Consider the following 16,597-nt stretch of genomic DNA (forward strand, 5'->3'; position numbering starts at 1 on the left):
CACGTTTCAAACTTTTTTTCCCTCACAATTCTGAAAATAAATAAATAAAATAAATATGATTGCGAGATATAAACTCAGAATTGTGAGGGAAAACGTCAGAACTGAGATATTAAGTTACAATTCCCTTTTTGGTAGCAGAAACAAACCAATAAATAAATAAAGCCTGCAAGGCCGAGGTAAACTCAGAAAAAGACCGAACTGCGAGATGAAGACTCAGAATTCTAAAGGAAATGGGAGAATTCTGAAAAAGTCCGAACTGCGAGATGAAGAATCAGAATTCTAAAGGAAATGGGAGAATTCTGAAAAAGTCCGAATTCTGACGTTTTTATCAGAACTGCAAGAAAAACAGTCAGAATTGTGGGGTATAAACCATAGAAAACTATCACAAATTTCATAATGCAAAACAACAAATGATGAATTTCAGTAAAGTTTAGTTATTTAAGTAGTTCACCCCTCAGAAAAGAAAACCCTGCCATAATTTACAGGTTGGATCCACATCTAGGGGGTGGAGATGGGTGGGTTTAGGGATCAGGGGGTGGAGACTGGTGTAAGGTGGGAGGAGTTGGATCTTGGACCACGCCCCCTGGATCTTGTGTTCTGTAGTGAGGACCGTCTTGTATTTTAGGTGAACACAACGGGCACTAAGACACTGCAAGACGAGAACTTCCTGTCTTCCTGTCCGTGCCGAGAACCGGTGGTAAACCTGAACTTTGGGTCGCCCGCTGGACAGACTGCGATTAAAGTAAGACCACAGCTATAGATTAAACCGATACTCAACTACTAAATATCCGTCTGCACCGCGACATCGCACGCGAATAGCAAATCGCACAGGATTGCATGATAAATAAACGCGAACGATCATATCATGGTTGAAGAGTTAGTATGTGTTTTATAAATGTGTCACTGTTTTGAGGACGAATGATAATTTATGTGGGAAATAGTCCCTTGGTTCCATTCTTCAGAAGGTCTCTTCAAACAGAATAAGTCCTCTGCCATTTTTCATAATTACTTCATAATAACCACACAGCTCATGAGTATCGTCAAGGTTGATAAATAAATACCTGATTCATACTCTCACAACTGGAACAAATCGACCAAACAAACAAGGAATTAAGATTATTGATAATTATGAAATTAACCTTGAAAAATTCACCTATAGTCTTATCTCAAAACGTGTTTTCCTTGTCTTTCCCTCAATATGGGTCACCACTGCTAGATACAAAGATAATGTGTCAAATATTATTATACATGCACAAATCTAGCATGAAAGATTAGTTAGCGAGAAGTGCTTAAATCTACAACAAATTCTTTACAATTGACATATCATGGCCAAGACAGAAAATATAAGCACAAACATGAATTAGTTAAAAATATAAATATAATAATACAAATATATAAAATAAATAAATATGAAAATATATAAAATCCCATTAGAACCCGAGTCATTAAAATACGCCAAGGAAAATATTCAGGATGATTTAAAAACAAATAAATAATTAATAAACATCTGTTTTAATCTACACAATGTATGTGGATAGTTTGTTTTAGGGATGCATGATAATGTCAGTGTCATAATGCAAAAAAAATAAATAAATGATACCAAAAAGACAGATCAGTACCAAATCATTATTTCAAGTTTTACTTTGGCAAGCATTTCATTCCTTGTAATGATTAGATAAGTGACTTGCATAACTTATCTCCTGCCTTTTGCCCTGGTTCTGTGCAGAAGGTGTGTTTCTGTTTTACCTGGTGTGATGGCGAGCAGCCCTGCAGTGTTGATGCGGCTGGTGGCTTCAGCCTACACTGTGGCTGAAAAGGCTGGAACTATTGTCCGAAAAGTGCTTCAAAGTGGAGAACTGGGTATCGTTGAAAAGGTATGGCAAGTAGAGAAGTTACCAACAAGGATATTGATCCATAAACACTTGAGATGATCTCACCACACTTGAGAATCCCTAAGCTCTTAACTTCCATTAAGTATGGAAGCATATGTGTAGCTAAATTCAATTTGAAATGCAATCTGCAAAATGGCAATGTATTTCTGTATTTAAATGTACATTTTCCCATTCATATGTGCAACATTTAGTGCAAAATTCAATTATATCATTTAAATTTGCCATTTTCTACACTAGTTTTAATATGCAAATTAAAAACATATTTTAAAGCTTTATAAGTTGCAAAATTAAAATGAAAATATATTACCCAAATTGATTAGATATGTTTAACATGTCCAAGCAAAAACTGTAGCAAAATGATCATTTAAATGCTGTTTTTCCTAAATACATTTAGACTTAGGGGTAGGACACTCGGGATTGTATTTTCATCGTGATACCGCTTGATAATTGTAGCAAAATGCGATGAGAGTAATTTAATAAAAATGCAATTGAATCAATTGTGTCAATGCATTTAAGAAAAATATAAGACATTTAAATCACCATTTTGCTTGATTGCTATGATTGAATTTTAATTGTAATTTTGCACTAAATGTTGCGCATATGAATGGGAAAATGTACATTACATTTCAAATTGAATTTAGCTACACATATGCTTACATAATTAAAATCTGATTGGTTGAACAAATATGATCCAATGACATGCCCCACGTCCTTATGAGCAGATACCATTACTGTTAATGTAGTAATTAATTTAGGTGGTAAAATTGATGCTTGTAACCTGTGCTTCTTTTGGGCACAGACAGGAGCCAATGATCTACAGACTCTGGCTGACAGGCTTGTTCAGAAGAGTATATGTGCATCCCTGTCAAAGAGCTTCCCTAAACTCACTATCATCGGGGAGGAGGTGTGTGCATCTTGGAATATGAGGACGCTCAGCCTGTTTTGGCTCTAACCAGTGGAACATTATTTGTCAATTGAGAATTGATTTTATTTGTGCAGGAATTACCAGATGAGGATGTTGAAGAGGAGCTTTTAGAGAACGGGCACAGCAGCCTAATTCTACAAAAATCTTGTCCGGATCAGTATGCCAATCTGAAGGAGGAAGAGGTAAAGAGGGAGAGGAAACGGAATATGGGCATAATGCTTGAAAAACTAAATGTATAATATACTGTTTTTAAATGAACTTGTTTTGAAAGAGTGTCCAATAGAACATAAAAGTAATTTGATTTTGTATTTAAATGAAGTTTAATCTTTATTTTTAGCTGGTTGTGTGGGTTGACCCTCTTGATGGCACTAAGGAATATACAGAAGGTGAGCAGATAAATATCTTTCAACATTGTCAGCACAAAAAAATCTCTTCCACTTCCATTCTTTAATCTTGTGAAGCTGAGACTATAAATATCATTGTGCAATAAAGCAACTGGTATCACAAGTGGTCAGCACTAAATATAAGTATTATAGAAAGAAAATACTTCAGTAATATTTCATTTAAAATATTTAAATGATTTTATGTCAACATCATAATATACATTAAACCAGGGTTTCTCAAACTGGCCTTAATGTAAGAACTGCACTGGGTTTGTGAGTTGATTAAAAAGCTAATAATTAATTAAATAATAAAAATGTAAAATAAAATAAACACTTGAACACCAAATAATATATTTTATTTGTTTACCTTTATGTCAATTTGACCATTTACTGACACTAACCTGTAATCATGCAAATGTGTTGTTCAATTATTAAAATATTAATGTTTCAAGTAAATATTTCATGTCAAAGGGGCCTGGCTGACAAAAACATTTGGGAATCGCTTAATACATTAATACACAAACATAAAAATTACACACCCAAATTCTTCCAGGTTTAAAAAAATGCAGAACTGGGGATTACTGGGTATGATGAAGACATAGTGCTTCACAGATATAAATCACCATTGTTTAGTTGCATAATTTGTTCTAATACATGGTCTGCTCATTTATTTACATGACCATTATATATTGTCAATTTAGTCAAAACTAAATGGTATGACTGACACAGTAGGTTGTTTAGAAAGGATCATTTAAAAGAGAGAGAAAAAAAGAATATGGGGAAATTAATACTTTTTGAATTTACTGCCATTGTGTAAATAATGTTATCATGTAATCCATTAAAAAGTAGCTTTAATCTAATTATGACTATTATAATGTAATATACTGTAATTACAAACCTTAATTTTTAAACCTAATTATGTAATCCATATTAATCAGTTACTACCCAGCACTGGCGTCTAGTTAGGAGATAGTGTTGCAAGCATGTCCACTTCAAGGGCACAGTGATGCATTTTTTATTATTTGCTTCTATCCCTCATTCTTCGCTCTCTCTCTCTCTAATTGACCTCCATTTGTCCAACACATCTGGTGCTGTCACATGGTGATCTGCTCTTTCTTTTCTCCTATTTCTCTCTCTGTCTTTGCTCTCCTGTCTCTGCTGTAGCTGCAAGGGTTTTGTACAGCCCAGTTTACATACAGAAGCCAGAGCAGCCCTACAGAGCCCCTTACCGTACGGTGATTTAATGTTTTTCTTTTTGGGGCACAAGATGCCACTGAAATTAGACTAAAGTAAAAGGTTGTAGTCAGTCAAAAGAGTTGTTAAGTTGGTCGTTTACCATTTCTCAGAGCTGACCAGCAATTATATACACTTTGTTGCTGATAAAGTGCAACTGAACAATGTATTTTACAAGTACCTGTTAAATCTGTCTTTACCATCCATTTTTAGTTTGTAATTGGATATTTATTCAACTTTAGAAATTACCACCACATTATTGGACATGCACATTGTTAGGGATGGAAAGAATGCACAGGAAAGAAAGTGGGAATGGGTAGGGACATGTTGCAGACCTGACTCAAACCTGCATTACCACTAATGGTGTGCTCACACTTGTTCAATTTATTTTTTTTTTGGTTCTTTTGGTGTGGACCAAAAATGAATATGATCTTTTTAGTCTTGGTTCATTTAACGTTCACACTTTTTTTTTTACACCAAACCTAAAGATACAAAACTGAAGGCATAAGGATATGTTTACAACCAGATTGAACAACTTTTATGACACATTTTATGATGGCACTTAATGTGTAAAGGAGTCAAACCAGTGCCAGGAATTCCTCTGTTGCACCAATGTAGATCTGCTGCAAGACAGAAGCTCCAGTGCCTGTTCCAAACTCTAATGGGTTTTGGTTCATTTAGATGTCTCAAGTCTGTGTTCATATTTCTAGTAAACTGCACTAGAGTTCATTACGACAAAGACCCCCTGAAAAAATGGGTCTAGGTCTGCTTGCGTTTGGATGGCAGCGTTCACAGTTATTGAAATTAACCACACTAACAGAGCAATCGTGCCAGACTTTAATCAAACCAAACCTGCCAAGTGTGAACACATCCCAAGGAAAGGGTTTCCAGGTCTGCTCCTGGAAGGCCACTGTCCTTCAAAGTTCAGGTCCAGCCCCAATTAAACACATCTGAACCAGCTAATCAAGGTCTTCCTAGGCATAATAAAAACTTCCAGACAGGTGTTTTGAGGCAAGTTGGAGCTAAACTCTGCAGAACAGTGGCCCTCCAGGACCAAGTTTGGACACCCCTGTCGGACGGTAGCATTTACCTTATCAAATGAACCAGATTTTGAGCCAGTTTGTTTAACTGAACCAATGCTACCATGTGTGAACACATCCTAAGGTCTTACCCAGACAGTTCTATATACAAGAGCATAGTGGGGTTAACCATATTTTAATGTTGGAGCTGACTAATAATACTTTATATAATGTTGTTTGTGTGCCATTTTATTGCAGGGCTTTTGGATCATGTGACAGTGCTAATAGGCATTGCTTATGGAGGGACAGCCATTGCTGGAGTCATCAATCAACCCTTCTACAACTATCAGGTCCAACCTGTTGGTTGCTCACACATGCTACACTATATTTGGTAGAGGCTGGGATTGGTTGACCTGTTTTATTCTCTCTATTCATTCAGATGGGGCCAGGTGCTTCTTTGGGCAGAACGTTATGGGGAGGATTGGGTTTGGGCGCGTTTGGCTTTCAGCTCCAGGACGTCCCAGATGGTAAAAGAATCATCACTACTACACGGTCCCATAGCAATAAACTTGTTATTGACGCAGTGCAAGCCATGGAGCCTCATGATGTCATCCGAGTGGGAGGAGCTGGGAATAAGGTGGGTCACTAGCCTTTGATTTGACTGAGTCAGTATTTGCGTAGAAGTTGAACTAATTACATCTTCATTCTGGGCCTAGTAGATCATCCAGCTGGTGGAGGGAAAGGCCTCTGCTTATGTGTTTGCCAGTCCAGGATGTAAAAAGTGGGACACATGTGCACCTGAAGCCATTTTGCACGCAGTTGGAGGTGACATACTAATTTTCTTGAATGTCAATTCTTGAAAATGTGCTTGATTTTTAGGCTAATTTTATGTTCTTTTTCATATACAGGCAAACTGACAGACATGCATGGTAATGCATACAGATATGATGCCAATGTGAAGCACATGAACTCTGCTGGAGTGCTGGCAACACTGAGGAATCATGAGTACTATATAAGCAGAGTGCCACAGGCTGTCCTACAGGCTCTTCCTTCTGACTGAACGATTGCAGGATATGAAGTCATACTCTAAACCGTTGTGCCTCAAAGCTGTAATATGTCCTTGTCATAATTTTTCCATTAATCTAAAAACAAAGATGGTTTAGTACAAGTTTTATTTTAACTTTAACGCAACTAAAATGATTAAGAGTTCAATATTTACTGAGTACATTCACAACATGTTTTTATCCAATTTCAGTAGAGGACCAAATAAACCCTTTCTAAATGTTTTTCTGCAGTTTTTATTATGCATAATAATATAACACGCAGGTCATTTAAATCAAAATAACTGTCAACGTGTTACACATTTGGACGAGAGTGTCCACATCAAGTTAAATTTACAAAAGTGATTTTATATTCATAAAAAGCATATTAAATGCAAGCCAAGTGTCTGAGCATTATTTCACAGATATTTTGACTTTATTTCAAACATTTAAACAATCATTCAGCAGAACAGATTTATGTAAAAAAATAATAATCTGTACTGTAAAATATATAAAATAAAAACGTGATCATATTAAATTTTATTATATTTTAAATGATTGAAAACTTCTTGCTGACAAATAAAATTAAACCCTAGTGGTTTGAAAGATAGTGGTAAAGACTGTAATTTTAAATCTTTACCATTGAATTGAGTTTTTAGGGGCTGCACTGTGATCCTTAAACAGAGTCGTTTAATGTCATCTAATGATTCTAATATGCCTGATGAGATGTTTTGGTATATGAACTACTGTTACACAATGACATTTTAGTGGGTGTCTTCTGTCTGATGACATTTAAAATTATTCTTGCAATCACTGGACATTTGTGAAAGACTACCACCGTTTGAAATGTGCTTTTTTTTTTTTCATGCAAGGCCATTTGACAGTTTTGAATCACCAACCATAACCAAAGCATTACAACTGACACAACACAAGTGTGCTAATAAAACGACACTGTTAAACCAGTTTGATTGAAAACAAGACCACAAATTGGATGATAAATAATCTTTATTAAACAGATATTTTATTGAAATGTCCAAAAACACTTGAAAATGTGCCATGAAAGCAAAAGTACTAATCACATTTTTATTAATGCATGGTATGAAAAAGGCTTACCTGAGGTTTTATGCTGTCAGAAGTGTCTTCCCATATTTGATAAGCAGACCCGATGGCAGCTTGCAGGCCATCTGTTCAGCAGTACAAAGACATGGAGACTTAAAGACATAGTTCACACAATTCTCATCGTTCACTGACGCCTCGTGTTATTCCAAACCCGCATGTTCAAATCAATTCAATTTGTATAGCGTTTACGATACAAATCGTTGCAAAGCAGCTTTACAGAGAATTTAAGTTTCTACATCATATTTAGCTTATGTTTTGTCAAGTTGATGTCCATATGGCAGATATGTACAGTAAAAATGTGGAACAAAGAAAGATAAATGTTAACGAAATGTACTGGCCAGTGTACTCCGTATGATGTAAATGAATGGAGATCCAGCCAGTCATGCTCCAAAATGAAGAAAAGATAAGTAAATAAGATTTAAAATGACTTACAATAGCCATATGTCCAAATTTAAGTCACTAATAATCTACTTATAATCTAAAGAGAATTGGTCACATCAATGACGTCTAAATATGCCATATGTTAATTGATTGTGGACAGTAGAGGACAGTCAATAAATGAAATATAACTCCTCATCATATCGTATGACTCCAAATGTACAGCACAAGTCATTTTATGGCTAAAACATTTAAAATAATTTACTTTTGTAACAGCCCAGATCCCCATTCACTTTCATTATGTGGAAAAGAGAAGCCAGTACATTATTCCAAATTTCTCTTTTAGTGTTTCTCATTAAGAATTCATTCACACAGGCTTGGAATGACATGAGAAAATAAGTAAATCATGTAAATTGCCATATTTAGGGGAACTATGCCTTAAACTCATGCATTAGTCAGGATACTGCACAACTTGTTTTTTGAAGAACTGGGTTGCCATCGTGTTATTCATCATCCTTCAAATAAGAAATCAAACAAACAAAATCATTATTGTCTTTATGTATTGCATAACTCTGCGTAAAAGTTTCCTGTGCAGTCTCTCCTGGGTAATACATTTACACGAGGAATGAAGTGGTGTTCCTTCAGTTGGCCTTTAATTTATGAGACAATTAACTTGCGTAAATGGATGTTGGGCAACATAATACAGCACCTGACAGTACGTGTATGCACTACAGCCTCGGGTGAATTGTAACAGATTCCCATGTGTATGAAAAGTCACAAGTGGGTAATGTCATATGGGGTAGGTAAACAATTCCTGAAGAAAGAGTGGCAGTTCATATAAAGAAGCTATGTTGCCAGGAATATTAATTGTGCCAAAAAAAAATATCACATATGTTCCAAGTTGCTTACCACAAACCTCAAGCCTGAAAATAACAGATAGAAATATATTTTGGTTATGTAAGTGAAAATTTTATTTCATTCATGATCACAAGAAACTGTAACAATGACGGACTATAATGCAGCAACATTAATTAGTTTCAATGCAGAGTAACAATTTATCAGAACATGAATACAAATAAAGCCACACATTTGTGTTTTGTTAGGACAAAAAGGAAGTAATATTCTTTTGATGCTCTTTTTGAAACAAAAGCATGAAAGGAAAATGTTTTGGTGTAATACAGACTTTCAATTCATTCCTCAACTTATACAATTTTATTATTTCCCAAACAAACAATAACATGCTTATGTAATTAATATATGAACAATTTGCAGTGTGGGGGAAACTACTAAGAAATTGTAGCTTGCCAAGTATTTCAATTTGACACTCAAACTGTAGTCAAACTAAAATGTACCTTCCTGAAAAGTTCAGCTCCAACCTTGATCAAATACTCCTTAAGCACTTAACAGGGCTGGAACTGAACTTTCCAGGCAGGTAGATCTCCAGGAACAGGATTGGGCACATGAATGCCAGGTAGAGAATTCCAGGAACATTCATGATTCAGATTCATGTGGCAGAACACAGCAATGTAGCATGCTGCAGCTGGAACTTGTTACAAAAGCTATAGATGAGCTACTGAATACTGAAAAATGTAGTTTAGTAGTGTAGCTAGATTCAGTTAGTTATTCCCCAACACTGCTGGTATATGCAGAACATATTCACATAAACATACATGGAACAAAAGCTGCAGTCCAGTTGTCCTCTGATATCCTTCCATCTGTGAAGACTTTTTGCCCAGTTGGTTGTGGAAATGGGAATGTGGGAAACCGCTTAAAGTGAGATGTGAAATACCTGGAGAGTCATCCGTTAGCATTTCCACTTCTCTCACAAAGCTGCTGCTCAACTGGAGTAGGACCCCCGCAAAGTATGTGATGAGAAAAAATCTTCATGGTCAGACATTTTCACTTCTTCCCTGAGATGTAAAGTGCCATGTAACTAATCACTTTGGAGCTGCAGGGAAATGACATCATGACGACGCTGACTGGCTGACGAACATCCACAATCCCAAGGCCTTCACTAGCACCTTTTGGAGTAATAACGCGGAGAGGCAGTTTGGGGGGTTGCTATGCGATTTCATGTTTTCCTTTGTCTTTGGAGTGTTACAAGCTGTTTGTGCATATATAAGATCTGTAAAGTTGCAAAGATTAAAGTCTCAAACCCAAAGATATACAAGGTGTGGGAAGATTTGCATAACACCGTTCAAAGGTATACGCAATAAAAGGTGTCGTAACTTTTATTCTCGCTGTAGTATTGTTGCTGCCGCCGCTGCCATGTCATGGAAATGCTGTATGTTTCGTTGTGAAAGCGAAAGTACTTTGTTTGGTCTTCCAAATGAGGACACAACTAGAAATCAGTGGTTAAGTTATATTTACAACACTGTTCCAGAACAGTTCAACCCAAATATTAGTGTGTGCAGCGCATTTTACGGAGGACTGTTTCCTGAACCTGGGAGAGTAGCCTACAATGTGAACAACACTATGAATGGCTGTGAACACTAAAGTGGGGCAATTCCAACGTCGCAAGGATAGTCTGGTGCTTCTGACTTAGTCAGTAACAAATTCTTTAAATATGAAAACTTACAGGCTATTCAAACGCGAGCTTTGAGCTGTGTAGAGTAGCGCTTGTTTGGCGTTTCTCCGATCACAAATGCCTACTTGGTGTTATGTTTAGGTGGGACGGTGCAACGGGTAAAAAGAGTCATTATAATCAGTAATTATGTCCTCACTGAATACAACAAATGCCTCGTTTATAATGGGTTTTATTGGTTTAATCTCAACATGGTAAGGGGCGTAACATTTCCGTTACACGCTTTAGGTATTCGACCAATCACAACACACTGGATAGCTGGCCAATCAGAGCACACCTCGGCAAGTTTCAGAAAGGTGGAGCATAGAGGAGCAACAATAATGTACAGTATGTGGGAAAATAATGTTTTTTGAACCTCGAACCACGTAAACACATTGCATTACACCAAATACACACAAATTTTTTTCTTTTTAGCAACATCATATGACCCCTTTAATATTAGTGATTTATGTTTGTGAAAATAAGTGTCAGAATACTTCTAAACAGCTGCCAATTCAGAATAGATGCAAATGTTCAGCTGTGAGCTTCATTTACACTGGATCTGGAGCTTCTAACAGTAACTGCGCTGTCGTTATTAAAGAGGTCATATGATGCGATTTCAAGTTTTCCTTTCTCTTTGGAGTGTTACAAGCTTTTCATGCATAGATGAGATCCCTAAAGTTGTAAAGACTAAAGTCTCAAACCCAAAGAGACCACGTCCACGCCCCCCTAAAAGTCTCATTCAACCACGTCCCCACGTCTACTTCACGATGTGGAAATATTTGCGTAATGCCACCCAAATGTTCACGCAAAGAAAGGCGGCGTGGTTTCAGTAACCGCAGTTAGTCTTGATGCAGGCATGTCAGGAAGACGCTGTGCGTTTCTGTGCGAAAGCAAAAGCACTTTATTTGGCCTTCTGAAAGATGCAATTAGGAATCATTGGTTAAGATTTGTTTACAACACAACATAACCCAAATGTTCGAATTTGAGCAACGCATTTTATGGACGACAGTTTCGTGAACCTAGGAGAGTACAAGGCAAAAAAAGGGTCAATTCTGACTTTGCTATGACAATCTGGCGCTTCTGAATCAGGGACTGTAAGCATGTTTTGTTATTAGTTCAAGTATTTGCTATTGACTGTTCAAATGCGGAGTTTTGCGCGTAACGCATCGTGTGTGAAGGGAACAGGGTTACATCACAGCGGAGTGTACAGCCCGTCAGAAATAGTCTTAACCGCGGCTTGTGTATTGCAAATACACTGAACAAAATTATAAATGCAACACTTTTGTTTTTGCCCCCATTTTTCATGAGCTGAACTCAAAGATCTAAGACTTTTTCTACACAAAAGGCCTATTTCGCTAAAATTGTTCACAAATCTGTCTAAATCTGTGTTAGTGAGCACTTCTTTGCCGAGATAATCCATCCACCTCACAGGTGTGGCATTTCAACATGCTGATTAGACAGCATTATTATTGCACAGGTGTGCCTTAGGCTGACCACAATAAAAGGCCACTCTAAAATGTGCAGTTTTATCACAGAGCACAAAGCCACAGACGTCGCAAGTTTTGAGGGAGCGTGCAATTGGCATGGTGACTGCAGGAATGTCCACCAGAGCTGTTGCCCGTGAATTGAATGTTCATTTCTCTACCATAGGCCGTCTCCAAAGGAATTTCAGAAAATTTGGCAGTACAACCAACTGGCCTCACAACCGCAGACCACGTGTAACCACACCAGCCCAGGACCTCCACATACAGCATCTTCACCTCCAAGATCATCTGAGACCAGCCACCTGGACAGCTGCTGCAACAATAGGTTTGCATAACCAAAGAATTTCTGCACAAACTGTCAGAAACCGTCTCAGGGAAGCTCATCTGCATGCTCGTCATCCTCATCGGGGTCTCGAACTGACTGCAGTTCGTCGTCGTAGCCGACTTGAGTGGGCAAATGCTCACATTCGATGGTGTCTGGCACTTTGGAGAGGTGTTCTCTTCACGGATGAATCCTGGTTTTCACTGTACAGGGTAGATGGCAGACAGCGTGTGTGAGCGGTTTGCTGATGTCAACGTTGTGGATCGAGTGGCCCATGGTGGCGGTGGGGTTATGGTATGGGCAGGCGTATGTTATGGACAACGAACACAGGTGCATTTTATAGATGGCATTTTGAATGCACAGAGATACCATGACGAGATCCTGAAGCCCATTGTTGTGCCATTCATCCACGACCATCACCTCATGTTGCAGCATGATAATTCACAGCCCCATGTTGCAATGATCTAAACACAATTCCTGGAAGCTGAAAACATTCCAGTTCTTGCATGGCCAGCATACTCACCGGACATGTCACCCATTGAGCATGTTTGGGATGCTCTGGATCGGCGTATATGACAGCGTGTTCCAGTTCCTGCCAATATCCAGCAACTTCGCACAGAGGAGTGGACAACCTGATCAACTCCTTACATTTCACTGCTGGTTATACTCTGTATAATTGTGTATGTAACGAAAAAAAAATCTTGAATCTATGCAAAGGAGATGTGTTGCACTGCGTGAGGAAAATGGTGGTGACACCAGATACTGACTGACGGATCTTTAAAATATTAAAAAAAGTTATAAAACTGAGTGATAACTTTGACAAAGGGCTTTTTTTTATTTGGAAAATGGGACTTCATTTACTATATAAGGAAATAGACGTAATAGACGTGGCCTGTCCAACACATTCTCATGGCAATTTTTTTTTTACTTGTTTGGACAAATCTGTATAAATCTCTTTAAAATTCTGCCTTTTTTCCTAAATGTCTTAAATATTCCTACAGACGAATTTGACACCAATTTGCCAAAATGTGAAAGTTTTCTTATGAGACTGGGTTGGCCTGCCTCTTTTATATACTGCCTCTGATGTGGCAGGTTTCTCTTCATCTGTAGGAGTGTTACCAGTCCCAACAACTCAAATCCCTGCTGAGCTAATCGCTCTGCCACTAATGCTGTAGATTCTTGTGGCTTTGGCAGTGACCAGTAAGCTTTTTTGAAAGGTCGCTGTCCTGCTCAGATCAAATGCAAACTTTGCAAAACTTTAAGAAAGAGACGCAAGTTACAGGCCTTCCAATGATGACAGGGAGATTTCAGCAAAAACGGTGAGGCTTGACACTTCCGACCAAAACTGGATTTGATTGGGCCACTAGGAAGACATTGTAACGTACCAGATTTTAATAGCAGAGGGAAAGAGTTCTAGTAATTTCTATTTCGTTCCGCCTCACAAAATCTATTGCTTGGCCTTGAAAGACAGCATACAGTGACTATTACGGTTTACTTTTTTCCCCCTCCTTTTAGGAGAGCTCTGACAGACACATTCACAATCATTTTTTAAATTTTGGAATTAACTACAGATTTTATAGCAGTATTTTTATTTTTTTCTTTGCAACTACTGACACTTTCTAATATTTTGCAGCCTTTTCACTCATTCAAACAGAACACGTTTTTGCAACAACTCGCACATTTTGTAACTTTCACAAATTATTCAAATGGAACAAATGCAGTTTGTATTTATTGTTCATACCATCTTTAAATGGAATTCCCCCCCCCCAAAAAAATCTATGCATTTCACTGCTAAAAGAGAGTAGTAGAACTGTGTCCATTTAAAACCGATCCAGTCTTTGGCTGTGGCCACACAGGGCAACTTTTGTTAAACAATGTTGCTTGGGCACTTCCCCATTGAGAATGGGTAACAAATTTCTATCTGGATAATTTAGATTGGTCATGGGCCCTGCGTCTCATCTGGTTGCCTGTTGATGGCAACATTGCTCAAAAAATTGCCCTGTGTATCATCAGTCTTTGGATTGTTCAAATTTTCACAGAATACCAGTCATTAAATAATCTGTCAGGCCTGAGAGGCATAAAGGTTAAAATACACAATGATCAGACCCAGAGTTTGGTGTTATTAATGCCATTCTTGTTTTGCCAGCGGTGTATAGGAATGGGGGCCTCATTATTCTTAGGCTTTTTTCCTTCCATATAATTGTTTGATCTGATTGTTTCAACAAGGTTGTTGCCCAAAACATTACAGGCCCCCAGCTTTGTATAAAAGTTTCTCTTTTTTTGTGTGTGTGTAGAAACTATTCAAAGCAAGAGTGAGTGAAGAGTCATCACTGCACTGCATTGTGCACCGCTCTTGAATGTAAGCAGGATGCAGCCCTGCATTAAAATTAAGCCTATCCACCTTTTTCTTCAATGCAGAAGTAAGCCTATGGGTGAGACTTCCGGATCATTAGGTGCTATAGGTAAATAACGAGAACAAAGTGCAGTAAACGGTAAACCTTTTTTGCACTACAAACCAGTGTGATTAAGATAATGCATCAAAATAATATGATAAGACACACCAATTTTCAATATCACGCAACAAAACAAACAGTTTTGAACAGCTAAAAATAGATGGACACAGATGAGACCGGAAGCAAGACCCATAGAGTTTACAAAAGGCTGCACCCATTTTTACGGCAAGAAAAAGGTGGATAGGAAAGCTGTGTGTTGATTCTTTTGTGGCATTTCACAAATCATCAAAATATTTAGTTCAAGTCAAGTTTATTAATGTCTCATCCAGACCTACACATTATACCAGCCGGTTTTTTTTTTTAAAGGTATTATAAGCACTTCAAAATCATGTGAATTAAGGTCTTTAGGTGACAGCAATCAAGCTCTTAATTATATTGTGCAGTCTGCACAGTATACTGCCTTATGGGAAAACAAAATGGAAATGTAATATCTTGATTAATACCAACTTAAAATGACCAATTTTTGGTTGACAGACTACATGTGTTGCACTTAAAATGTCAACATCTGCCTCTGAGAAGATGGTTTAAGATGCCACGAACAAGTAAATGTGAGGTTTTTCTTTTGAAATTACATTTCATGTATATGTATACATTTGTTTTGATGCATTTTTTGAAAGTTTTGTTTAAATGTAAAAACTCATTTTTATTGTATTTTTTTTAAAATACTGACAACCTATATTATAACCTGTTTTTTTATGTTTATAGATTAAGTAACGAACAACCACAAGTTTCAAGGACAAGTAATGTTAGTAGAAATACACAATTGATGTTAGTGTTTCTCTCTTCATTGCACAGGTAAGTCACCAACCGACGAGTCATTTATTTTGAGTGTGACACTTTTTTTTCATATTGTCAATGACTTCAAACACAAAAGCATCAACTACATTATCAACTGAGCAGGAGGAATATTACATGTGTATAATCCAGAGGGAGCAGTTGAACGGTCACATTGTGCATTCAATGAATAATTCACCCGAAAATCAGTGGTCCACACATAGTTCCTAAACCATATTCTTTCTTTTTTGCAACACTATTTTCTTTGAAGTAACAGACAGCAGCCCTTAACTGTTAAGCTCCAAAGACAACAGAAGTACCATAGAGCAGTAGTCCCACAACTTCTGAATTGCATTCCAGGTCTAGAAGAAAACCCATACTGTATAACCTTTATTTTAGGTGTAGAAGATCGTATAAAGCCCAACAGAGCAACTACTGTTTTTTTTTTTTTTTTTGTTGAGTGAACTATAATCACAATCCACAAGTCCTCAAATTGCCAATAAAATATTTGTAATAGTGTAATTAATCCATTAACTGCCAGAAAATTAAGCACCCAATAAATACTGACGAATCACTGAAGATTCGTAGATTGTAAATTTATCATGGATTACGCAGTTTGTTCACACTTACCTTTAATGGCATCTCATTTGTATTGGTGTCTGAATATATACACTCACCTAAAGGATTATTAGGAACACCTGTTCAATTTCTTAATGCAATTATCTAATCAACCAATCACATGGCAGTTGCTTCAATGCATTTAGGGGTGTGGTCCTGGTCAAGACAATCTCCTGAACTCCAAACTGAATGTCAGAATGGGAAAGAAAGGTTATTTAAGCAATTTTGAGCGTGGCATGGTTGTAGGTGCCAGACGGGCCGGTCTGAGTATTTCACAATCTGCTCAGTTACTGGGATTTTCACGCACAACCATTTCTAGGGTTTACAAAGA

General features: G+C 37.4%; 1 protein-coding gene across 4 annotated transcripts; it reads left to right on the plus strand.

The window, feature by feature from the left end:
* The first annotated feature begins 599 nt into the window (after nt 1-599).
* bpnt1 (bisphosphate nucleotidase 1) lies at nt 600-6,738 on the plus strand. Of its 4 annotated transcripts, none has more exons than XM_079433704.1 (10): nt 616-742; nt 1,727-1,874; nt 2,692-2,796; nt 2,892-2,999; nt 3,155-3,203; nt 4,365-4,430; nt 5,711-5,802; nt 5,892-6,089; nt 6,172-6,277; nt 6,361-6,738. In XM_079433704.1, the coding sequence occupies exons 2-10, from the start codon at nt 1,755-1,757 to the stop codon at nt 6,510-6,512; spliced, it is 996 nt and encodes a 331-aa protein (XP_079289830.1). In that variant the 5' UTR covers nt 616-742; nt 1,727-1,754; the 3' UTR covers nt 6,513-6,738. The 4 variants fall into 4 exon arrangements, with proteins under 4 accessions (XP_079289832.1, XP_079289830.1, XP_079289831.1 ...); XM_079433703.1 differs by having other exon boundaries at nt 730-876; XM_079433706.1 differs by lacking the exon at nt 4,365-4,430 and having other exon boundaries at nt 600-742.
* Nucleotides 6,739-16,597: the final 9,859 nt, after the last annotated feature.

The sequence above is a fragment of the Barbus barbus genome (genome assembly GCF_936440315.1).
Source record: "Barbus barbus genome assembly, chromosome: 14".
Classification (NCBI taxonomy): Eukaryota; Metazoa; Chordata; class Actinopteri; order Cypriniformes; family Cyprinidae; genus Barbus; species Barbus barbus.